At 33.5% G+C, this 26,166-nt stretch overlaps 2 protein-coding genes across 4 annotated transcripts; both read left to right on the top strand.

Moving 5' to 3' along the window:
• Positions 1 to 2,336: 2,336 nt before the first annotated feature.
• Positions 2,337 to 19,966, top strand: LOC143903880 (cytochrome P450 4C1-like). Of its 3 annotated transcripts, none has more exons than XM_077417898.1 (13): positions 2,342 to 3,355; positions 7,355 to 7,575; positions 8,726 to 8,835; positions 9,054 to 9,144; positions 9,721 to 9,906; positions 11,583 to 11,676; positions 13,223 to 13,325; positions 13,512 to 13,617; positions 13,828 to 13,934; positions 15,656 to 15,724; positions 17,521 to 17,689; positions 18,921 to 19,100; positions 19,176 to 19,966. In XM_077417898.1, the coding sequence occupies exons 2-13, from the start codon at positions 7,422 to 7,424 to the stop codon at positions 19,352 to 19,354; spliced, it is 1,548 nt and encodes a 515-aa protein (XP_077274024.1). In that variant the 5' UTR covers positions 2,342 to 3,355; positions 7,355 to 7,421; the 3' UTR covers positions 19,355 to 19,966. The 3 variants fall into 3 exon arrangements, with proteins under 3 accessions (XP_077274027.1, XP_077274024.1, XP_077274026.1); XM_077417900.1 differs by lacking the exon at positions 2,342 to 3,355 and adding an exon at positions 3,466 to 3,577; XM_077417901.1 differs by lacking the exon at positions 9,721 to 9,906 and having other exon boundaries at positions 2,337 to 3,355.
• Positions 19,967 to 21,637: 1,671 nt separating this feature from the next.
• Positions 21,638 to 26,070, top strand: LOC143903878 (uncharacterized). Its single transcript, XM_077417894.1, has 9 exons — positions 21,638 to 22,059; positions 23,260 to 23,320; positions 23,397 to 23,546; positions 23,672 to 23,902; positions 23,992 to 24,300; positions 24,402 to 24,506; positions 24,803 to 24,960; positions 25,116 to 25,521; positions 25,716 to 26,070. The coding sequence occupies exons 1-9, from the start codon at positions 21,940 to 21,942 to the stop codon at positions 25,943 to 25,945; spliced, it is 1,770 nt and encodes a 589-aa protein (XP_077274020.1). The 5' UTR covers positions 21,638 to 21,939; the 3' UTR covers positions 25,946 to 26,070.
• The last annotated feature ends 96 nt before the right edge of the window (positions 26,071 to 26,166 follow it).

Here is a 26,166-nt window from a genome sequence, read left to right on the forward strand (position 1 = left end):
AAACTTGCTATATGTAAATTGGATAAATTTCTTAGAAGCTAAATGATCACAATTCTATAAAATAAAATCTATTCTGTCCTGGCAAAATGAAGAAAATTACAAAAATGGAATTGGCCAGTTTGACTTCTGACACGCTCAGTATTTCTAATTTCTTTAACTAATTGATGAATTGTACTAAATTAGCGTAGGTTAATTCTCAAAATGTAAGATAACTCGGTAATTAACTCCTACAATGACAATTAGAAAGTAATTAATAGATAGAATTTATTTACTTCAGCTTTACAAAATTAGCCAGGAAGAGACTTGGTTTACAATTTAAAACATCTTATCCACACTCATCCATTCATACCATGCGTACACTAGCTACTTCTCTTACGCTAACCTAACTTTTTAAATCTAATCTATCACAGCCTTATATCTTTGGCTTAATTTATTTCCTTAGAAAGTAATTAATATTAATATTGTTTTATGAGAATTATTATTGCGTAACTTTGAGTATTAATATATCTACGCGATTGTTATCACAGAAGTGGTATAATTCTTCATAATGAGATATGTTCTTCTGAATAAATGTTTTTGTAATTTAAATTAATAAGTATCTAATATCTAGTACTATACTGTTTTGCATAATTAATCAAACATAATTACTTAATAAATTCTATGTTAATGCAAGCACAAGTGTCAGTAAATGTTGAGGAGAAAGCACTCACTTAGTTTTCTTAATATAATACAAGTTTAATATTAACAATGAAAATTCAACAATATACAAATAAAGTTTCAAACCGATAGGAAAAAGCGGTCACAAAACCGTTCGTAATATAGCGCAGGAAATACAATAGATCAGAACGCGAGCAGCAACTCACACGAGGCCGCGTGGATAACCAAAACGCGAAAGCAGTGGAAATATTGCACCCGTGAGTTTTATCTTGGGCGACAGAGAACAAAAAGTCGCGTTACGCGACGGAATTGCGAAATACGAGATAGTCGCAAAGAGGTTAAAAGAGCAAAGAACAAGAAGCAAAGAACACATTGTAGATCAGGCTTACATCATGCATACGTTCCCATTTTCAATAAATTTAAATAAATTGTCACCATGCGTTTCCTTGATCTGATCAAACCATGCAAATAATTAATATTTATTTGAAAAACACAAAAGAAAAGAATTAAATATAATTCCATGAAGAAGAAGTAAAATAATAGTATTATTTCTCAAGTATATTTATTTTAGAATAAGTAATATTACATAAAATATATATATATATATATATACATAAATATATATATTTTGTACACAAAATTGAATTTAAAGGAATACGTACAATATTTTAGAAATTTAGAAAGTATCTCTCAAAATTGTAGTAGTCTTAATATATAGGATGTGGAAGATATTTAAAATGTATAAAATACAGTAGAAAGTAAAATACAATAAAATTATGAAATTTAACAGATAGCGTAATGAGAAGCGTAGAAATTGAAAAAGATATAATAGTATCTATAACAAGCAGCAAATTATATGAGAGATAAAATATAGAGATGGACAAAATCTCCAGCAGCAACATACTTAACGCGCCCGTTCTTTGTTTTCTTCTTTCTTCATTGAAAGAAAGAAGAAGAAGAATGCTTCGAAGTATTTCCCAAGGAGAACAAAAAGTCAAGATGATGTCATTGTGATGTCAAAATGACGGGAAGATTGATCACCGAACTATTATGACTCCAAAATGACTGTACAGTGACTCGTCATAAAATCATTACATGACGATATTTTGACTTTCAGGATTTTTATATTAATTTTTGAAAACATAATTTGTTCGACCATTTTCACAAATTGTTCTGAAAAAAGTGAATTCCTCTGTCTGTGTGTGTGTGTGTGTGTGTGTGTTTGTGTGTGTGTGTGTGTGTGTGGAATTCACTTATTTATCTCCTATCTGAAAGCATCTATAAACGGTTTTTTTTTTCTGCGAGGAGATTGCCTGGCACTTGATTGAAATTTTATTATATAATAATATTATATATATATAATATATATATATATATATATATATATATATATGTATATATAACATTATCCACTCGCATATTGCTTTTTTATAGGCATCGCAATTATTTGAAATTTTATTTTGTTAATTTACTCCGAATATATGTCTTTAAATATTATTACAAGTCCATTTTCATCTAAGTTTTTTGAGCTAAATTCTATATCGTGCTGAATATTATTAGTATTATGCATCATATTTTATGGATAACGCAACTGTAACACAAGTACAAAACATAAATTTATTGGTGTAAGTTTTATTTTTATATTGTTTTTTAAGGTATAGTATGTTATTGAACAGTATATATACTCTCTTTAGTAATTTGAGTAATTATGTCACCATAATTTATTTTGTCTTTTATTCTGCTTTATACGGATATTTTACTTTATATATATTGTATATATATATAGATATATGAAAGTCGTTATTATTTTTTTTTTTACAAATACTGAAGAATATTATAATATTAGAAATAGATCGATATCAAAAAATTAGCGGAAGTTAGAGCAACCACAAACATTTCTACAAAAAGTTTAAAGTACAAATTTTCTTAAAAAAGAACCGTTTTAACGAACATTGTCAAATTCAATCCCAACCTCACTTACATGATACTCGAAATAAATAGGTGTGTATGTATGTTTGCTTTTATATCTCGAAAAGTATTGGACCGATTTTGATTTATTGGCGTTAAATATAAATATATGCTATCATCTATTTGCGTGTCTTATTACATACATGTCCTTCGGGGCGAAGCCCGGGTAACCAGCTAGTATATGTATATAAAATATTATTATTCTGTATAAAATATGTTATGTTGATGCTTAGAATGACTCAGGTGAGCAGGAAGCGTATTATTTTGAAAAGTAACAGTAGATGATGTACGATATATGAAGGAACTATCGATGGGAAAACGATTCGTGATGTCAGCTAATTGTAAGAGCGAGAAGAATACAGCGATATTAGATACATTCAGACTCGGGCCTAAGGCGGACAAAGTCCGAATCTAATAAGATGCGCACGCGTCAATAATATTATCAAAGCGGCCTATGCTGGACTTTTGCCGGAGAACCGGATTGCCGGAAAGTTCACTCTGCGGAAATCTGTTTTACTGTATACATCTTTGTAATTCTGGGAGTTGTTAAATCTATCATTGAATAAAGTGATTGTGTATATATCGTCGAAGCTGTATTGTGTGTGTGTGCGTGTGTGTATCACCAAGTTATTTTATATATATATATTATATATAAAATATATATATATATATATATATATATATATTTGAGATAAGAATTTGTCGAGAAAAACAGTTCCTGTTGGCAACTGTAAGTATAAATTAATAAATCTGTATCCTCCTGCCTGAGTCATATAATCTGAGATTTAATTATTTAATATAATAATATATAAATGATCCGATAATAAAGTAACGAAACTGATTTTTTCCATTTTCGAGGAGCACACGCATGTCTTCACTAGTTACGTAGCTATTCAAGACTGAGAGATTGCAGGGCCGTACCAGTTGGAGTTGAGATGAGGATAGGATCAAGGTAAAACATGGTGTGTGATAGAAGGCTGCAGGGTTGCTGCAATAGGCGGAAAAAATCAGTCTCATTACTTTATTGTCGGACCTCGTATATCGTTTTAATATATGTGATATATTTGATTCAATTTTACATATATCTTGAATGATCTGTCATATTTGAGAGTCCTTCCAACTGTCCACTCTTGACTTATGCTTGTTTTAATACTTTAACAATTTTATAAAAATTGTTTGGCATCCAACAAATAATTTTGTATAACTTAAAGTCTGGACGGCGGATGAAGGATGTTTAATTAATAATAAAATTGAAAATAAAACAGTCTGTCTCACAAAATATCTGAGAGAAAGCAATAAATATAATTAATTTAAAATATTATATTAATATTTTAATATACTATTTTGTTTAGCAGCGCTTAGTTATTTTAAATAAAACTTTGAAAATTTTTTAATTCTGTATATTTAATTCTTATTTCTTTTAAGTAAATGTCGAATTTTATATTAATTTTTACATATCACTTAGGTTGAGTAAGGTAACACAATTTTATAATATTATTCTTTTAAGGAGAAAGAAAGCTACTATATATCACTTGGGTTGAAATAAGGAGATCCTTAAATGGGAATACAAAGATACGTACCACATGGATTTAATTTTTTAAAAATGCAAAAATTATTTTTCGAGGTGACACATATGTAATTGGAGTAATTTAAAGAATCATACATTTTTTAGAAAATATCACTTGGGTTAAGTTAGGTAACGCAAGTTTATGAAATAATAATTTTGATATAGAAAAATAAAGCTACTACCATTTAGGACTACCGCCCCTCCACCTGCAGTAGTGGGGTCGATCTTGGTTCACATGGAAAGTAAAAAACCTGAATCGTACAATGATAGACCTCATTTTACCCTATAAGCAGAGATGGGGTGGGGTGGGGTGGACTTTGTTTCGCGTGGACAGTTTTCTGTATAACATTGTTCGGTACGAGTTTTCAACTTTCCACGGCAAGCGAGGTCCACTCCACTTTTGCTTATAGGGCAAAAGATCTATGAAAGTAGTGACAAGATCCTCGAAATTAAAAAAAATAAGGAAAAGGCTGTAAGGGTCACACGCGGTTCTTCAAGCGTAGTCTCAAAGCAATTTTATTCACAATAAAACAATCCGTACGTTTCGATTCTAATTCGAGTCATCCTCAGCAGTAATTCAAATTAGAATAAACGTTCTCCTTCATACATAGCAAGTTTGCTGTTTGGAAATTTGCAGAAACTTACGACTACGACAGCCAAGTCTGTAAAATTAATTTAATGTAAAAATCCAGACAAGTTCACAAGTTCAGAAAACTTACCAAGTAGTCTGGAGAACAGAAAAAACAATAGTATGTGCCACACAAAGGCATGGTGAGAAATTATGTAAAGAGCGATCCGGAGATCCTGTCGCCTCGACGCAAGCAAACGATATGAAACCGTAAACACGCAGCAAGAAGTCTCAAGTCAAGAGTCGGTACAAAATATCTATCATTTTACGATTCTTGGAGACATACTTAAGACGTCTTTTTTGTCACATCTTTAAGTATGTCTCAAAGAAATATTTTATAGAAAACACTTTTCAAGTGGTCTTTTAGTTATGTCTTACAGATGTCTTTAAAAAACATATTTTACTATGTTTTTAAGACACGCGTTTTATCTGGATAAACATATATAGCTATATGTATATGATATCCCAAATCCAGATAACATGCATGTTGCATAAGACGTCGTAAAGATATCCTAGACATATCTTAAGATATCTTAATTGTCTTAAAGATATCTTTACGACGTCTTATGCAACATGCATGTTATCTGGGATCTTATCTAATTTAACATTTGTTCTCTGTTACGACTGCTCTGTCATACTCAAAATGTACAAGTTTTTTATCTGAAACTTGACCCAGCGAGAAATCTTATCGAATTGATTCAAGTTGATATCAAAAACATGTATCGAAAACAAATTGAAATATTCATCGATTTCGATTAAATAAAAAAATGAATATTGGACTCTCGAAATTAAATAAACTGATAAAGGATGGCTATATATGAGAGTCAGACGCAGTTATCGGTGCGTAAAAGATTCAATTCACTGATTTATTCACAGTGTATATATAATCGAACGTTTCGGCTCGAGATTGAGCTGTCTTCAGCAAAATATACAAAAATTGATTAGTAATTGCTCCCCTTCTCCATTCTTACTCAGTGAGTTTCACGATTGGAAGATCCAAAAACGACATTGACTATCGAATTGATGTCTGTAAAAAAGTTAACTGTAATTCAAGTCGTTTTCAATGATATTGTAAAACTCACCCGCGATATCCAGGAGAACGAGACCATTGCAAAGCCATATTACGAGTATAAAGAGTGTCATCCAAAAAGGTACAATACCGCATATAAAGAGATAGAATCAACCAACTTGTCAGGAAGACAAATACGAAATATCTAACGTCGATTCCGTTTAGTCATGTCACGGGTCATTGTGACCGACTGTTATAAATAACAGATGAAACATAAGGGTCGACAGTATAAACATTTCTAGTGACAAAAGCGGTAGTACATCTTAGACCCAGTACATACACAGGCAATCAGCATGGTTTACAATTTATTTAATATGGATACATAAGCATGATGAAGGAAATCTGTATAATATCCGTTTGAGAATTCAGGCTATTCTTCTGTAACTTTATATGCGCCATTTCATAAACTAATTTTTTAGTTAAATATGGTTCTCTATCTAGTATTTCAACATTCTCCCAATCAAATTCATGATCGAAATTCTTATGTTCCGTGATAACGGATTGAGTTGTAGTGTTTCTGTGGATGTAATTCCGATATTCAGACATTCTGGTTTTTAGTTGCCTCATCGTTTGCCCGACGTAAGGGCATCACAAATTTTTACATAATCTTGTAAACTACATTTTTGTTGATTGGATTGGAAGAGTGTCTTTCTGTGCCCTAATGAAATTTCGCACTTTATTCAGGCTGAAAAAAGAAAGATTGACATTTAAATCTTTAGTAACGTTTCTAAATTTCTCCGCAATGTTTGAAACATAAGGAATAGTAAACCAGATGCGTTGTTTCTCGTTATCGTTGTTCAGTGAAGGTTCATTTTGCCTGCGTGTACATTTATTAAGTAGAGACTTAATTCATGTATTGTGTTGAAAATAAATGGTAATGGATCTCTAAAAGCGTGTCTATTATACATTTTATATTTTTTAAATGAAATTTTGGATGTGACAGTAAAAACGCTCTATCTACACTGCTCATTACTGTGCCTTTTTTTTGGGAAATAAGGTTTTGCGACATAAAATTGAGATAACGTCCTGAGAAAGTAGTCCTTTCAACCTTTTACATGTGAAACGCTGCGAAAACCGTTCGAGATACAGCAAAATTGCACATAGGCAATTTTTAGAGAATTAAATTTCCTATAAAAAAGTTCGGGAGAGCATTTTTCTAAAATTAACAATCTAGACGTGAGTGGCGCCCGAAGTCGTTTTTTTCTGTGAAATAATTATCTATTTCTTTGAAGTATATGTTTAATATTTTATTAATTTTTGCATATCACTTGGGTTGAAGGTAATACAATTTTATGATATTATTCTCGTAAGAAGAATTAAAACTATTACCACTTGGGTTAAAATAGAAAGATACATAAATTGGAATACAAAATTGGATACGTACTACTGTTTAATTTTTTAAAGAATGTAATGCATTTTTATTATGAAGCAAATAATACATTTTTAATGATTTGTGTAATTTAAGAACTAAAAGAAGAGAGCTGAAGAAGACGAAACTTGATTAAACCAGCTAATTATTTCGTCAACGAACGATGATCATTACTATATTTCTATTGCTTATCCTTATTTTATTGATGTATAATTATTATCTGCATCATGGAAGAAACGGACGACTTATTAATCTTATACCAGGACCACCAAGAAGTCTGTTTGTTGGAAATTTATTCGATTTTCTTGGTTCACGAGGTAAGTTAAAATTTCTTATATAGAGGAAGTGAAATAGTGTGGTGCTTTGTAATATTGGACAAATTATTATTTGCTTTTGTACACAAATTTCTTAATGTAATATTTATTGATATTGTTGCATTTTTTGATGAATTATATTTTAAGAATTATTTAAAGTTATAAATTGTTTAAACCTGTAGAGATATAGTAATATACATAATATTATACATGTTTAGTTATTTTCATGTACCCGCTAAGTTTTTTTACCGAGTTACAATAGCGTTGTATTGTTCCTGCTCTACCGCACGAGTTTCTTCTCTTATAATATATGTGTATACTGATACATACCTAGCCTAGCCGCAGCCGCGTTTTTGAGTTACCGGATACATTGTAATAAACACTGAGGAATAATCCAAACGGGCTGTCTTTAATAATCTTCCCTGCCCAAGAAGCTAACAAAACCGATAACATTGATTTTCTGATTATTGAAGTTATTTGAGGAACAGTATACATAGTAAAAAATAGCGGTCTATATGTTAAAATTTTCTTGTATTACCAAGATTTGATTATTTCAATGTAAAATTAACATACAACAGCTATGTTATTATTTTCTTAACATTTTCATGTGTTACATTTATGTCAACGTGATAACTTAACACTTTATATGTTATTTAGAAATTAAATATTATTTTGAGTTCTTGTAACACAATTACTTTAAAAAATCAACATGTCTTAAATGTCTTATGTGTTATTTTAACATATAAAGAAAAGTTAAAGTAAATTTTTAAATAATCGTAAACTTTGACAAAATAATTAAATTTACTAAAATTAAATGTTTCTATTACACACAATTTAAGTAAAATCTGTAAAATAATTAATATCATGTGTTAATATATAACTTGAAAAATAAAGTCAAAAGAACAAATATAAATGTAAAATATAATGTCAATTAGTTAACATTTTTAATTTGTCAACAAGCACACGATGAACATTTTAACTTAAAATTTAGAGTGGACTTTCTGGGACGTGTAAAAAATGTTAAAATTACGTATTATTTTTTACTGTGTAAAATACATTAAATATATTGATAAAGTTAATTGTATATTTTTTGAGGAATATTTATAATATTTCTGTGGATTTACATAATAATTATATACATATGTTTTTTTAGAAAAACTATGGGAGCAGCTGGTTACCTTAGCTAACCAGTACTATCCCATTTTAAAATTCTGGGAATTTATTCTTCCCGTAGTATCCATCCGTCATCCGGATGATTTAGAGGTGATGAAATATAAAAACAATTTAATCTCTTATTTTTTAGGATTGATAAATTAACGATAAGATGCTTTATTTCTTTACGTTTTTTATTTTGCAAAAATATTTGTTTTTGTCAAAAATCTGAAATAACTTAATATTCGAAATACTTTTAAAATTATTTAATTATTTATTTAAATGGCGTCTGAATTAAATAACGTTTAACTTATCTTCTGTAATTTTAGACAATATTAAGCAGTACGAAACACATCCAAAAGAGTTTTCTTTATGATAGTTTACTTCCTTGGCTCGGTACTGGTCTTCTCACTAGTGGAGGTATATAACATAATAATATTTTTTTCATTATCCTCCTTTTTTAAAAAAGGCATGTAAAGTCGATACTCGAATTTATCGAAGTTTATTGGTTGCGCTTTTCCGCGATGCCGATTAAATTTTGTTTTAAATTCCAATTTCATTGATAACAAAAAAATCTCTGCAATTAAATTTAAATAGTATAGGGGAGAACGGAGTAATACCGATCAGCGAACAATACCGGTTAGCTAATTATCTTGAAAATGTGATAAAGAAATTGGTTAAAAAATTTTTTTGCCATTTCTCCACTTTCTAACAAACTCATATTAAAAGCACACATTAATAAACAGATAGCCAAAGACTCGGACAGACTTTACCTTTAGGTTTGAGTCCGGACTATATATATATATATATATATATATATATATATATATATATATATATATATATATGACGATGTGAAACAAATATTGCGGTGCGATATATATATATATATATATATATATATATATATATATATATATATATATATATATATCGCACCGCAATATTTGTTTCACATCGTTATCTCACAATTATACATTGTTGTTTATGTTTCAGGCGCCAAGTGGCATTTACGACGGAAAATAATAACCCCTACATTTCATTTTAATATATTGCAGCAGTTTGTTGAGATTTTGATCGAGGAAGGCGATAGTATGACCAAATCTTTGAAAAATACAGAAGGGACAGTTGTACAAGATTTAGTACCATTTTTTAGTAAACATACGCTAAATGCAATATGTGGTATGATGCGTTCATAAATGTACATTTTAACAGTATATGTTGTTTTTATTGACAAATAACATTGGACCAAGATCAAATTTTTTTATTATAAATATTGATATTACAATATTATATCTACTGCAAATTGGTATCTCGGAAAAAAATCTCTTATAATGTCTTATATGCTCATATAAAAAGCGATCTTATTGTATATGCTCATATATGAATTTTGGCCTGATAAGAACTTATATGGTCATATAAATAAATCCATGGCACTACAGCTCGGGAGAGCCTTGGCCTGCATTACTATAGTAATGTGTTCATGACAGGTTTGTTTTATTAGGTGGGTTGTCAGCCCTACGCTAACTAGAAGTCACCATGCTCATCGAGCGGGTTGGTGACTTTTTCCTGAGGTATTTAACCCTTTGGACCAACGGTTTAACGTCTCTTCCGACAGACGGAGCCCAGTTTTCTCCGCATCTTGCACGGAGGGGCGCGGTTTTTCGGAAAAAACTTTTTCCATGATACATGGCTCTTGTGGACTCGAACCTGGTTCCTCAGATTACGAGTCTGGCGCTCTACTAGACCACACCGCCGCCCATATATGGTCATATATATGATTATATAAGATTATATATAAGGACATATATATTTAAATAAGTTTCAGAAAATTGTTATATATTTTTAAATGTTATTTTTTAAGTGTGCCACTTTATTATAAGAGTCTTGATAAAAGTGGACTCCACGATACAACCGATACAAAAACTGTGCCTAATTTTTGGGTTTCCGTTGATGTCAATATTGAACACACGCTCCGAGACGCGTTGCAATACCTTGTGCGGGCCAATATACGGTCGCTCCAAAGCCTTCTTAGCCATGTTACGTAAAAACACGTGAGTGCAATTATATAAATCCTTGAAGTAAAAGGCGCGTTTTTTATGTTTGTGCGCGACGCGGGAACAGGCCAAACCTGGCGCATATATTTGCTGAACTCTTCGAGAAAGTAATTGGGGTTTGGTGTGCAATCGTCGGGGAGAAAGAATTCCCCGGGAAGTCGTAGCGTTGTCCCGAGCACGAATTCGACGGGTGATGCATTAGTGTCGGCACGGACGTGCGCCCGAAGTCCTAATAGGATAGTGGACAAAGTACGGGTCCAGCACAAATCGGCGTGGCACATGATTGCGGCCTTAAACACCCGGTGCCAACGTTCAATTATGTCGTTTCACACCGGCTGGTAGGCGGTCGTGTGAATTCGCTCGCAATCGATTAATGAGAGCAACGCCGCAAACAAGCGGGATTCAAACTGGGCTCCCTGGTCCGTAGTAAGTAACCGGAGGGTTCCGTAACGGGAAATCCATGCATACATCGTAAAAGGCTCTTGCGACGGTTTGCGCGGAGATATCTTTAAGAGGGATTGCCTCGGCCCGACGCAAAAATCTGTCGATCATAGTGAGACAATAAGAGTAACCCTCGGAAGGAAGCAATGGGCCGATAATGTCAATATGCACCTGATCAAATCGCCCGTCGGGGGCAACAAAATGCTCAGAAATCAGTCTCACATATAATTATATATCTACTAATATAAACTAATATGAACAAATAAGAGGTTTTTTCCGGGATATATTTTTTATAGCTACAAATGTTTCTGAAATATATTTGACAATATTATCATAATACTTTTACAAATGCGTTTGCAGAAACTGCCATGGGCACTTCACTACGAGACCTTGGTGCGTCCCAGCAGCGGTATCGCGAAGCGGTTCATCAGATGGGCGAACATTTTATTTATAGGTATAATAATTTACAGATATAATAAGTAATTGTATATTCATATTCTGTCTTAAGATATGACTTCGTATTGTAGAGGAGATCGAGGCTAGTAGGTCAAATTTTCAGTTTTTAATTTTTAATAAAATATGTAAAAGAACGTTATCGCGTTATCGCATATAAGACGTATTTTTGGCTGTCAAATTCAATTTTTAAAGTTAACTTAATTTGATAATAATTAATATATTTGAGTATATTATTCCTTAAAGAAAGTTCAGGTATTCTGAAAAACCACCCTAAGCCTTTTTAAATATAACTTGAAAACTATTAAAGATAGCTGAACTTTGTTTACGCTGAGTTGTAATGCCAAATGTTTATTACAACGTGTTCCTAGCCAATTTCGTTTATTTATAGTGAGTTTAATGTTATAGCAAAATTTTCGAAGGTAGATTTTTATCGGGTAAAGTGAACCATGTTAGGCAAAGTATAGGTATCACTTTATCAATCTTGCAAAAAAGTAATTTTTATTCTATTTTGAAGCATATTAATAACGAAACAGTTTATAATAATTATTATATTAGGGGTAGCCCCGGACAGTAGGTAGCCCCGGACATTATTGAAATTTAAGTATACCGCGTATCTGTGGCCATTGTTTAAACATTCTGCATATGTCGAGATACGCAGAAAAGCATATTAGAATGTTTAAACAATGGCCATAGATACGCGGTATACTTGAATTTCAATAATGTCCGGGGCTACTCCTCGCGTTCCCTTACATATATTTATTATATTATAATATATTAAAAACTTTATTTTTAATTTTTAATTTTATAAATATATTTAAAAAACTCTATTCTTAATTTTTGTGCTTTTTGTAACAATGTCATACAAATGCATGTTAGACGTTTAAAACTTTTGCTCATATATACTACTCATTAATATCTATTCATTGTAATAATATTACACCTAAGAAAAAGAAACAATACAATATAAAATACAATACTTAAAATACTAAAAAGTGGCAGATTATAAACTATCTCGTCTCCCGAGTCGAAATTTTGGACTTATTTCTGACCTAAATTTTCTAACATCTATAGATGCTAGAGGATCAATGTAGGTTTAATTAATTTACATCCCGGAAAAAAAAAATTTTTATAATGTCTTATATGATCATATAAGAAGCGATCTTATATGCTCATATATGAATTTTGACCTGATAAGAACTTATATAGTCATATATATGATTATATAAGATTATATATAAGAATCACACATGATAATATACTAGTATATAAGACCATATATGACTATATAAAGTTATACTTAAAGAGGTTTAGCCATATAATATTGTTCAAAATTATATTTCCATTTCTTATATGACCATATATAATTATATATCTACTATATGAACAAATAAGAGGTTTTTTTTTCCTGGCATATTTTCTTTTTATATAGTAAATGTAATATTACTAATTGTAAATATGTATAAAAAACTCAAATAATCGTTTTATAAAGTTACATTATAATCTTCTTAAAGTAACATGTCTATTATTAAATAATTATGGTTTAGATTAATGAGGCCATGGTTGCACGTCAATTGGATATTCTGGTTGACGCCAACAGGTAGAGAGCAAAGAAAAATTCTGAAGATATTACATGGATTTACTGAACAAGTACGTAAAAATGCTACTTAATATTATATTTAGACATTATATCTACTTTGGAAAATTACAAAAAATATTCCATGCGTTTATCGTATAGAAACGTAAGATAATATTCTAAGTTAATTCATCAATGATGACAACACATTGCTAATAAATTATATAAATCATTGAAGAAACATTAATATATTTACACAGATTATTGCTGAAAGAAAACTTTATCATAATCGCACTAATAATCAATACTTGAAAAGCTTTGGTAATGAGACATCGGCAGAGAGAGATGACGCAGAACCGATAGGAAGTACGTAATGTATATAATAATCAGTAAACTGTTTCTTATATTTAGTCGATGTTAAATATCATAATTTATATTTTACAACTTACTAATATTATATAGCTTAAAATCTAAATGTAGTTTAAATTCTCAACGTAGTCAATGTTATGCAATGAAAACATCACAGAAAATAATTAGGCTATTAAATTATTGATTCCCATGTGCTGTCATATTTAGTACGGAAAAAACGGCTTGCAATGTTGGATCTTCTAATAGCGGCATCTCGCGAAGGTCTTATGACTGATTTAGATGTCAGGGAGGAGATCGACACTTTTATGTTTGAGGTATCTATTTTTGTAATTTTTCTTTAACTTTTCTTATTGATTATTTAGTTTATTGATATACAGAGTAGCTCACATAACTTTTTACACCTCGATTTCCCAGACAGCACACAATATCCTATGGATGTTCATATTATGTCCAGAATGCCTATGGATGTTATATGAATATTTATAGGATATTGGTGCTATCGGGGTTTATTCATTTTAAACATTAAATCTTTTAAATTGTATGGATCTAAAAAAGGTCCCACAACCCCTTTTGCGTAGATGGAACAGCGTGGATGGATCAACTTTAAAATTTTAATGAAAACTTCTTTAAAAATCAAACGAGTACAGTAACAACTGTGCCGCAATTAACAACGTAAAACTACGTTTACTGTCACGCTGAACACTTTAACATGATAGTGACAGTAAACGTATTATAGTATACATATACTACGTTGTTGGTTGCGGCACAGTTGTTACTGTGCCCGTTTAATTTTTATTATATTGGCAATTTTTTTTTTAATTCTATTATGTTCTTCAATCTTTTCTACCCCTTTCTCATATATAATTTTTTAAAATTTGGTTGATTAGTTCTTGAGTTATATATAAGCAAAAAAATGTGCAAATTTTTAATTTATACACTTTTTTATTTATATGAGCAAAAACACGTCAAGCGGGACAAAATAAATACAAAACTTTAAGTCATGACACCAATTTTGTCACTGAATTTTCTACGTTTTATGCAACCAAAAAACGAACGTCAATTTTTTTTTAGATTTTTAAAACCAGTATTTTTAAAGTTATTCTATGGAAGGAAACAGCTTAGTTTTGTCCAAAACATTTTTTTTGTCAGATGCTTCTATTAAAAAATATGATGGTGTAAATTTCGACTTATAGTTATACATGAAGCATTTATTAGAGTCCCCCTAATCAAAGTCTAACCAACTTTATTGCGAGAGAGAAGGAAATAAGTATAGACCTCTGTGAAGTTGTCCGGCCAATTTCACAGAGGTGTATATTTCTTTCTCTCTCGCAGAATTTTGCCAAAACTGCAAGTTGACCAGACTCTAATTAAAGAGACTTTAGCATTTGCAAAATCAAAATTACAACACTCTCTTTTGATTTATTCAATTTATTAAATGTTTAAATTGTCCACCATGGACATTTATTTAGCCCAATTAACAAATTATTTCTAAAATTTGATAACATTCGAGAGTCATTGAAGCGCAAGCGTAGCGTATCCTTGTGCTTCTCCTCACCCCACGTTTGCACTTTAGTGACTCTCGAAATGTTATCAAATGTGAGGAATAAATTGTTAATTCGGCTAAATAAATGTTTGCAAATCCATGATGGACAATTTAAACATTTAATGAATTGAATAAATCAGAAAGGAGTGTTGTGTGTAATTTTGATTTCGTAAATACTTCATGTGTCATTTTTTAATAGAAGCATCTGATAAAAAAATGTTTCGGGCAAAACTAAGCTGTTTTCTTCTATAGAATTCAAAAATATAATTTTTTATAGGGGTTTCCATTAAAAATTTTAAAATTGATCTCTGTTTTACTCATGCAAAAAGGGTTGAAAGACCAACTTTCATTTTTAGATTGAAGGCCCTTCAGATCCATACAATTCAAGATCTAAACCTTTAAAATCGATGAAATAGTTTTCGAGATATCGAGCTGGAAAGAGTTATGTGGAATACCCTGTACATAATGTTATATTGACACATATGATTACAGGGTCATGACACTACAGCAATGGGTCTGTGCTTCATTTTTGCACTATTAGCTGAGCATAAGGACATTCAGGTATCTGTCAAGTATGAGTTGCCATTCCTAAGCAAAAAATCAATTAATTCCAAAAGTTATTTATTAAACATGCAGGGTGTGATTTTAAAATAAGAAGACAAATTTTGGAGGCGAGTTTTCCACACCAAAACATGAAAAAAGTAGTATAATTATGCAGATATCTTCAGAAGGTCACTTAGAAGGGTGATTGAGATACAGCTCAAACAAATATTTATTAGTGGAAAATGAAAGTAATATCTATTATTATTTAATATTATTTATTTTCAATTTTTAATTACAGCGCAAATGTTCAAAGTGTCTCTCATTCAATTCAATACACGCATGGACACGTCGGTTCATGGACTGCCACATTCTTTCAAAGATCTCGGAGCGGTTGCGAGTTGCGAATGGTTTCATATCATTAATACCATCAATTGGCATATCATATCTTTGTTGTCGATTTGAACTTCATATAAAGTTAAAAATTACAGTTAAAAATCTAAAGAATTGAGGTCGAGGGATCGCCATACAACTGGTCCTGCTCTACCTATCCATCTGTCGGGGTAATTATCAATGTAACAATACATTACATAGTATTTGTACAAGAAAATAGTCACAGATCAAATAAATAGGTAAGTTAGACAAGGACCGACAAGCAATCGCTCCGATTAGAAATATTGAATTGCATTTATAAACGTTTTGAGCTGTATCTCAGTAACAGTAGGTTTGCAGATATATGTTGATATAAACTTTTATCATGTTTTGGTGTAGGGAGCACGACTCCAAAGTTTGTCCTCTTATTTTAGTTACACCCTGTATATCAATATTTAAGAGTTCTTAAATGACTTTTTAAATATATATATATATGAGAAGAGCCGCGCAACTCCCTGAGTGGGGCGCGTTATCGAGCGAATTCTGCTCGATCTCTTCCTGGTCGTCCTCCGGCGTGAAAAATCGCGTTGTTTCCGCGCACCTTTGGCTACCGTATAAGATTGACGAAGTCCCGGCCTGAGCCTCGAGAATTGAGAGCAGCGGCGTAAGAGAGGAGTCCGTACGCCGGTGAGGTTGCCTTGAACTCTTTGTAAAGCCACGAACCAGCCCTCCGGGTCACGTTCCCGCTCTGGTGCCGACCCGCAGTTTATTAGTGAACATCGCCGAAAGGGCGTAATTTTTTATGTTAGCGTCGGTATTAGGCGAGAGGCCCCGGGATAGTTTCATTGGCTAAAGGGGTTATCGATTACCGCAGGCTCCTGGAGATCGCGATCGTGGATCCAGACGAGTGGACACAGACGAGTCTTCGGCATTATTCTACTCCGATTCATGTCTGATTTCCGCTATTCTGTCCTTCGATTCAGTTTTCTTGACCTGCGATTTTACAGTATTGCCAAGTTATAATAAACATTGTTACTGATTATTATTAAATATCTGAGTGTTGCTTAACCGTCATCCCGCCGAAATTTTGCGCTGCCCCTTTATCAACCCCGCTCATCGCCGTTAGTTCGAGCTGGCCGATCTCTCGCACGTCTGACTAATTACGCTATCGTGTTTATTTTCGGGTTTTCGCGATTTTGGTATAAATTTGTGGACGCGAGCTTACGCGTCTGGCGCCCAACTTTGATTTTGAGTATAATTGTCGAACTGTGCGAGAGACCAGTGGGAGAGGCCCGTCATCCTTCTCTCCTCACCCCCCTTTTGATCCGTCTTGCGTCTCGGGCGTGATTACCAAGTAAACAGACGTGACAATACACATTTTTAAACGAATTAAAACATTACCATATATGACAAGAATCGCTTTTTAATTAACGATAATGATACAGGATCGTGTCAGAAACGAAATCGATACTGCTTTGCAAGAGAATGACGAGAGGTATACTATGAAATTATTGCAAGACCTACCATATTTGGATAGATGTATAAAGGAAGCGTTACGCTTATATCCTAGCGTATTTCTAATATCACGATATTCTGCGGAAGACGTAAAATTACGTATGTATCTAACTAATTTCTTATTGTTTACATTTTTTAATATAATATATTGCGCAACGTTTTCATTAAATGTATAAGCTAAAAATACGCATAAAATGCAAGATTTTTATATATTGAAAAGATTTAAAAATTTATGTAAGTTTTATTGCTAAGTTTATTTATATAATATTAAAAAAAAAGTTTTATACATGCTACACATAATACAACATATATAATATTTTCCGATAATAATGTTAAGCAAATGGCACGTAATAAAATTTAAATAGGGGAGACCGGGGCAGAGTCGTCACTATTTTTTCGGTGCCGATTTTTAACAAATAATTTTAGTAAAATGTGGTATACCGTTGTATACTTGGATACAAAATTTATAAAAACATTTTTGGTCTACGTCGCTTTGTTCAACGGGTATAAAGTAAAAACGATAAAAGTGCAAAAATTTAAATGTCAAAATTGCCGGGGCGGAGTCGTCACTCCATTCTCGGACTGGATTTCAAATAAAAATACATAATTTCGATCATGAAAAATAATAGGATACATTTTATTATTTTTTAATAGAAAAATGGAAACATTAATTAAAAACACGATGGCGGAAAATAATTACAAGAAAGCTCTATTCTGTCATCTCTGAGCACATGCAGCACATATTGTCTAAGTCCTCGCCGGAATCCGACCACTGCTGCTTCTTTGACTTTGATTTTCGCCTGAAGCCTCCATGATATGGCTTGGTGACGACTTTACCCCGGACACAGATTTTAAGTTTGATTGCTCATGAAATATTAGAAATCAATGAAAATAAAAAATTCGTGTTCAGCATGCATTACTCTTCAGAATCACTTATCTCGAGATTCGGAGAGAAAATAATATTTAAAATATTTAAAATTTTCGACGCGCAAAAAATTTTATTTTTGACCTCCGAAAACACGTTTGCCTTAATGGAAATCACAACATGGCATATAATCTCACTAAACTCCGTTGGTTACATGGGCACCATAAGTAGTGTTTACAATATTAATGGCGAGTTCACACAACATACAGATTTTCAGATATTGTAGTATTGTAGTGATGACTCCACCCTGGTGACGACTCCGCATCGATCTCCCCTACATTCTATTTTTTATTGTGCAAACTATAGGCATTTATTTCTATGTTATATTAGATGTACATTTATTTTAAATTTTAATAAGGTTTTCAAATATTATTTGTAAATCTTATTGTATAATAAACTTTTCAGAGTCATATTTAGTACCGGCTGGAACACTTGTGTCTCTTAATATTTACGCGGTCCACAGAGATCCAAATTTTTGGCCAAATCCAGATATATTTGATCCCGATAGATTCTTGCCTGAGAAGATTCGAAATCGTCATCCTTATTCGTATTTACCGTTCAGTGCTGGACCACGTAACTGCATCGGTAAACTATAATTTTTTATATCCTGATAAATATATGTATAATACATTGTTACATAAACTGATTTTTATACGATAGGCCAACGATTTGCTATGCTGGAATTGAAGGCGATGATAGCTCCTCTGGTACACAATTTCTATTTGGAGCCTATTGATTATTTAAAGAATCTTCGGATGCAGGTTGATTTGGTACTTCGCCCTGCTCATCCACTTCGTGTAAAATTTATTCCTGTCTGTAAAGGAAACTCAAGCCTTTGAAGCAAATAGCGATTTAATGAACATCGTAGAAGGCAATTAAAAGAAAGACTCTATTTGCCTACAATTTGATTGCCAATAGCGTTGTACTGTTAACACTTTATACACGTGTCATTATTATATAGTTATAAAATTAAAATATAAATATAGTACAATAAATATAAAATATATACAAAATTCCTACGATTTTACTATTTTATATGTATGTACAATATAGTGGTGTGTGCTATGTATTTATATGTATAATATAGTCGTGTATGCAACTTATATACGTGCAATAATATCACGTTGTGTACGATATGCTTATGCGCAGGCGATGTTGTTGGCAATCTTCTTACAACTTACAAGCAAAGATAAAGATATGTTTTGCGTATTATGAATAATCTATATTATCTATAACATACATATATATTACATAATGGTTGCATGCATTTTAAAGATTAAAACAAATCGAATGTATATTTAATAACATTTGAGAAAAGAATCATTATAGAAAGAACTATTATGTATATTATGTTGTATATATTAAATGCACACTATGAAATATATGTATATTGTGTACTTAGATATTATATATATTATATTGGAAATATACAGAATTTTTCTATAGAGTAAGTGAGGTCTATTTTAGTTTATTGAATGAAATTCTATTCGCCAATATCTTTCAACTATGTTATTTTTCTTAACTACACAATTAATCGATTGCAGTATAAAACACATCAAAAATATAGTTAGGGTAACTGGGGAGGAATATGCCACACTTAACAAAAATGTGATTTTTTTTTCTATTTTTTATTCTCTTTGAAGTATCTTTGCATACTTGTCTTCTTTTTTTATGAAAAAAATTTTTTGAAGTTGTCGCTGCCAATGTATTTAGAGACAAAATTCATATATAATTGTATCATATATAAGATGTCCTGACTGACAAAATAAATTATTGCGAAAAATATTACTTCAGCCAAAGTTCGAACCTGGAACTTAACGCGCGCGCGCGCAAATTTTCGCAAATTTTGAGGTATTGGGCTATTTATAATTCCATTACATTCTTCAGTCTTATCTACCCCTATTTCATATATAATTCTTTAAGATTTGGTTGATTATACCTAGCTTTATACGTGCGATCAAAGGTCCATATATGGTCCGTATAGCCTGAACTCCCGAAGTCAACATCGATTTGACATTACGTCGATTGTAAAACCTTACTTGTGGTACTAAGCTGACTCTCTATCAATTCATAAAAAAATTAAATTTAAAATTTAAAAAAAATGTGCAAAAAAGCAACTTGTACATTGCTTCCTCATCATTACAGATCGATCGCTATTGCTCGTATTTTATTTGGTTCATAAAACTTTCTCTATGAGGAAGCCAAACTAATAAATACTAATAATTATGCATCAAGCAAAATACAAGCTTCCTCATAAGAGGAAGCTTTATGAGCGAAATAAAATGTTAAATTGCTCTGAATAGGAGCAATGGTGGCAATCTGTAATGATGAGGAAACGATGTGCACACTTTTTGTAATTGGAATACTATAATAATTATATGATTTTACAGTTACAGATTCCATCATCCAATCGCTGATGATTGCTTGCACAGCTATTATTTTCTTCCTGCAATGGCAACGCCTGGAATTAGTTACTTTATGCTGTATTGTCCTCACTGATTAACGCAGTTAATAATAACGTTAAATACCGGCAGGAATGCCTGGACATTTTTTGATATGTTTATGACATACTCATGCCGGTAGAGTAGGTGCACCGCAACAACGTTTATTTTGTTTTGAACGAATAATTGAACGAACATTTCATACTTCTGCAAAAATAAAAAATTATATATAAAAAAAAAATAATTATACTTTTCTCTTTTTCTCTTGTTTCACTTCAATTACATCTCACGTTTAATTTCCGCATTGAAAATCGATATCGTTTTAACACACTTTTGCTCTTTATCTTATCAATATGTCAGGAAATTTATCTCCCTTTCAGGAATTGGGTTTCTGGTTCGCGCTTTTATATAATCTGTAGCGATTTGCGTGCTAAAAATACATAACTTATTCCAAAATTGAAAAGAAGTATCGATATATATTCGATATTATCGCGCTATACACACGTTGTTCCATTTATCTCTCCTTTTTTGAATCATAACCATTCGACGAAGCGAGTCGCTGGATGACTTCGATTCATCGGTGATCCGTCTTGTAGACTCCGTTCTTGTCGACGACACGCGATGCAAGCAGTACCTGGCATTTCCAGCAGAGCCTTCCTCGCGTCGACGCGCAGTGCGCAGTAGCTCGCGTCGCTCGCGACCTCGCGTCCGACGACAGAAGTGATTGTTGTTGACGCGGTTGACGCCGTTTTCCGCGGTCACGTTAGTCACGTATACACTCACGTACGGTATTTTGCGTCGTTCGACGTGCGAGTCGCGTGCGAGTCCGGAAACTTTGGGATGGTAATCGGTGCCGCCACGAACATCCGAATTACCGTCGTTGTCGCGATTCCGTCGCGCGGTTGACATGTCGAGGTCGGTGACACGTGCCGTCCACCGAATTGTTGCGCATCGTCGATCGACCGGGCAATAACCCAAAAGAAATGCGAGAGACGGTGAACAACGGCTTCCTCGTCGTCGCCGCGGTCGTCCTGTGTTCCTTGACTGGATACGTCTCGGCCTCGCATTGTTATCCGGATGACTACTGTCTGGTGCAGAATCTGGTAAGTATATGACTTACTCCAGCCGTGTCGGGGTTCCCAGGTTCCCAGGTTCCTCCGAAGTATCACATCGGCCGTGGACACTGGATGTCTCGAGGATCACGTGCTTTCTTCGCACGTCAACTCGCAGATAAATTGATTTATTAATAATTATATTAACTCTCTAATTATCAATGACATATTAATTGCAGATAAAAATTAGATCGAAGATACAAGCCTTTTTTTTATATCGTTTTTATAACTATAGAATTGCTCAGATGTTGTCAGGGCGTTATCTTTGGAGCAAAGTACCACTTTGTGTGTCAATATATAACAATGTTATATACAGGGTGTCCTTTTTCTTATCTTTTAACAATGGTTTTTTTTAATTTAGAGGTAATTTTCTTTCAAAATATCGAGATGCTAATAATTTTCGAGTTATAAAAGAGAGAAAGTGAGAGACCCCAAAAGTCTTTTAACAAATTGAATTTTTTTTAGAAAGACAATTATAGAATACAAAACTTGAATTAATAAAGGGCAGTGACGCGGTTGTTAGCGCGTGTTGTGGGTGTACGTTGTTCTTTTTTTAATTATATGTATAATATAGGATGAATTACAAAACCGAACGTATCGAGTCCACTTCAGGCCATCTTCAGCGACAATAACAATAGAAAATAAATTAAAAAATCTTATATTCTCAAGTTTTTTTTACAGATTATAAATATTACGGAGTCAAAATTATATTTGTTAATTAGTTTTTAGGCAAAGTTTTTAATTAAATTGTAATTTAATGTTTGTCACAAAAGAGATAATGTTAAAAATTGAAAAATTACTATAAACAGTTTCACAAAAAAGCTAATTTCAAATTAATCTATCTTCTGCCGTTAAAAAAATTAATGGGCGAGTAGAGGACCACCTTGTATAACTTCTGTGAAAATGGCTATTATTCATATAGATATGACTAACGTCGATAATCAATTATTAATTTGCTCAGGATTGTGAGCAGGTAGATAATAAGAATCGATAAATAACAAAACGCTACTTTTTGCATTATGTATAAGTGATCGACGATAAAAGCTGAAACAAAAGATACAGCTTAAAAGTATAGCTGTGTCATATTTAATCTTTATTTTCACCTCGAATTGACTAATTACCAATATCGTGTGCAGAAAATTACAAGACTTTATATCCAGAGTAAATTTATTTCTTCTTTTTTTTTTTTAGACTCACTTGGGACCATCACCGGATTCGCAATGTGTACTAACAGCAGTACAAAGGGGGGAAGGTAGGAAACGATAATCCATAATAATTTGGAAGAATATCTCTCTCAGATTCGTTAAATATACCTCACGACTTTCCAGGTTGCGCAAAGCTAAGATTTGTGGATGCCGGAAAACCATCATCCATGCGGAATGACGCTGCAATTTTCACGTTGTACGCGTATGTGAAAAACTTCGATAAAGAAAAGGCGACTGCGTTCAATTTATCAGTCTCGGATATTAATTTTCACAGTAAGGAGACATCAACTGCTCTATCGAGATATATTTAACTCGCTCGATATAAATATATATTTTTAATACCTCTCGTTGCCGTATACATTAAGATCTTGTAATCTTTTGTAATCTTTGTAAATCAGGGTTAATCACGCGTTATCAAAACATCGACGACGACGACGAGAACGCGTGCAGGCACATCGAGCTGTACGGGAACGCCAGCCATCCCGCGCCCAAAGACTTGTACGTGTCGTGCCCCTTCTCCGGTGCTGCGTACGAGAGATCCCCGTATCGCTTGGAGTATCTCGCGATCGGAAAACATTACGCGTACAGCAGAAAATACGTATTCCACGTGCCGCAGCACGAATTTATCGGTAGGTCTCTCATTTATCTCTTTTCCTTTCTGTTTCGCGGCTTCGCGCGATCGCGTTCGCGTAAATCTCTGACCGCGAATCTCTTCCAGACGATGATGTCCAGGTCAAAACGTTCACGCCTTTCGTATACATCGACGTGTCGGATCCGTCGAATCCGGCGTTGTACATACAACCGCTCCCGTCGAAGTACAACGTGACGCAGTACAAGGCGTGGCTGATTAACAACGACACGAAGTCGACGATCGTTACCGTGATCTTGTCCGCGAGCAAGGACCACGAGCACGTGCGACACAATTTCTCGGCACCGGACGGCATCTATTACGTCAAAGTCGCTGCCCTGCATCCCGAGTGCGGCGAGCACGGATGCGCGAACAGCACGTCGCCCTGTATATACATAAGTAAATGCGATTTAACTCGAAATTTTCTTTTTTTCTCTTTTTTTTTTCATTTCCGACTCTTTCTTACAACGCCGCTAATTAACTATTCTCTATTCTCACAGAACACGCGTCTCATCGACTGCTGATTATGATAATCAGCTTAATATGGATACCACCTACAATATTGTACGCGCTGTACCACGCGTTCAAGCTGTACAAAAAAAGCGGTGAGATTCTTTTTTTTTCTCGTGAATATGTCTGACTCGTTCGCTTTTAGAGTTTTTCTAATCAGAGTCTGGCCAACTTGCAGTTCTGGCAAAATTCTGTGAGAGAGAAAGAGAAAGCGACATACAAGCGATATACATTCATATCGGTTTCTCTTTCTCTTTTTTATATTTTTCTCTTTCTGTTTCTCTTTGTAAGAAATCCCGAACCAATCAAAAGTTGCTACTGTATGGCTAGACTCTGATTAGAAGGACTCTAAGTTCGCTTTGATAAATCATTTTTTTTTTTCCCAATACAGTTTTGAAGAGAATGGCGATAAGGCCGAACTGCTTGCTGGTGTACTCACCGACGCATCCATCGCACGTGAACGTAATGGCGGAGTTAGCAAAGTACTTACGATACTGTAATATCAATGCCATGATCGACATGGTCGACATCGCACAAACCGTCAGCAAAGTGAGTGATGAAATATTACGACAATTCCTTTCAAAGAGATAGAGATTCACGATTCGATAATGCGAGTTTCATCGATTTATTTAATAATAATTTTTACGGACGCGACAGTTCTCAGCGGGCAGATTTAGCGAAATAATCGTGTAACGTGATCGCAGGACCCGGGACTCTGGTGCAACACCGCGTTTCAGACCGCGGACGTTGTCCTGGTTGTGACGTCTCCGCCGTTGATGTCCGCGAAATTCGACGCGACGATCATTTATCGAAACGTAGACAACCACCTGTTGCGACTGCTGAAGGAGAACTATCCACGGAGAAACAAGAGGTATTACGCGATACACCTGCCGTACTGCAAGTCGGAGCATTTGCCGGAGGAGGCGCGGCTCTTCAGGAAGTTTTGCATACCCAAGGACCTGACGAAGCTCGTGAAGACGATCCACGGTATCGTCTGTCTGCGATTCTTCCCGTCGACCGACCAGGAGCTGCTGGAAAGCATCAAATTCGCCACGGCAAAGATATCAGAGGACGAGACCGCGAACGCGACGAAGAACACCGAGGAGACCGGTGAGTGGCCTTATCGCGATCGACGCTCGATTTTGTTACTGTAGCAACACTTTGCTATCGCTTTGTTCTCTCCTTCTCGTGTACAAGTCCTCGATTCCTATATCAGTGACTGATTTTTCTCGATAATGCTATATATTATTTTATTATTATTGTATCAGCAATTTTACGTTCAGCCGGTCTGATTTTTTTTTTAGACGATTTATTGCCACCGATCGTCGTACGAGAGACTGCAAATTGCGATGCCAATCGACCTCCTATCGAAGTCCGAAGGCCTGACACATCGGATAATGATGTCATACCTCAGTCTTTCATGACGCGTATCGACGAACTGAATCTGCTTGGTGAGATTGACGAAGAGAAATCCTTTGTCACTAATTCCGCGAGGAATGATTGCGAGTTTCGCATAGATAAGTTGAACTTGTGATTTTTATCTTTTTTTTTATATGTGTAGTATGTATAGTTCGTGAAAGATTATTTTCTTATCATTTTCTTATCGATTGATTTTATATGTAATAGTTAATTAGAATAAATAATTTTCGATAAAGTTCATCGGCTCGTCTTGAATGTTCTTGCATCCTGAAACTCGACGCACACAGCACACACGCACATAATTACATTGCATTTTGATTAAAAAATTCTTGCATT

The sequence above is a fragment of the Temnothorax americanus genome, unplaced genomic scaffold (genome assembly GCF_048541705.1).
Source record: "Temnothorax americanus isolate GAGA-0224 unplaced genomic scaffold, ASM4854170v1 Scaffold5, whole genome shotgun sequence".
In the NCBI taxonomy this organism is placed as follows: Eukaryota; Metazoa; Arthropoda; class Insecta; order Hymenoptera; family Formicidae; genus Temnothorax; species Temnothorax americanus.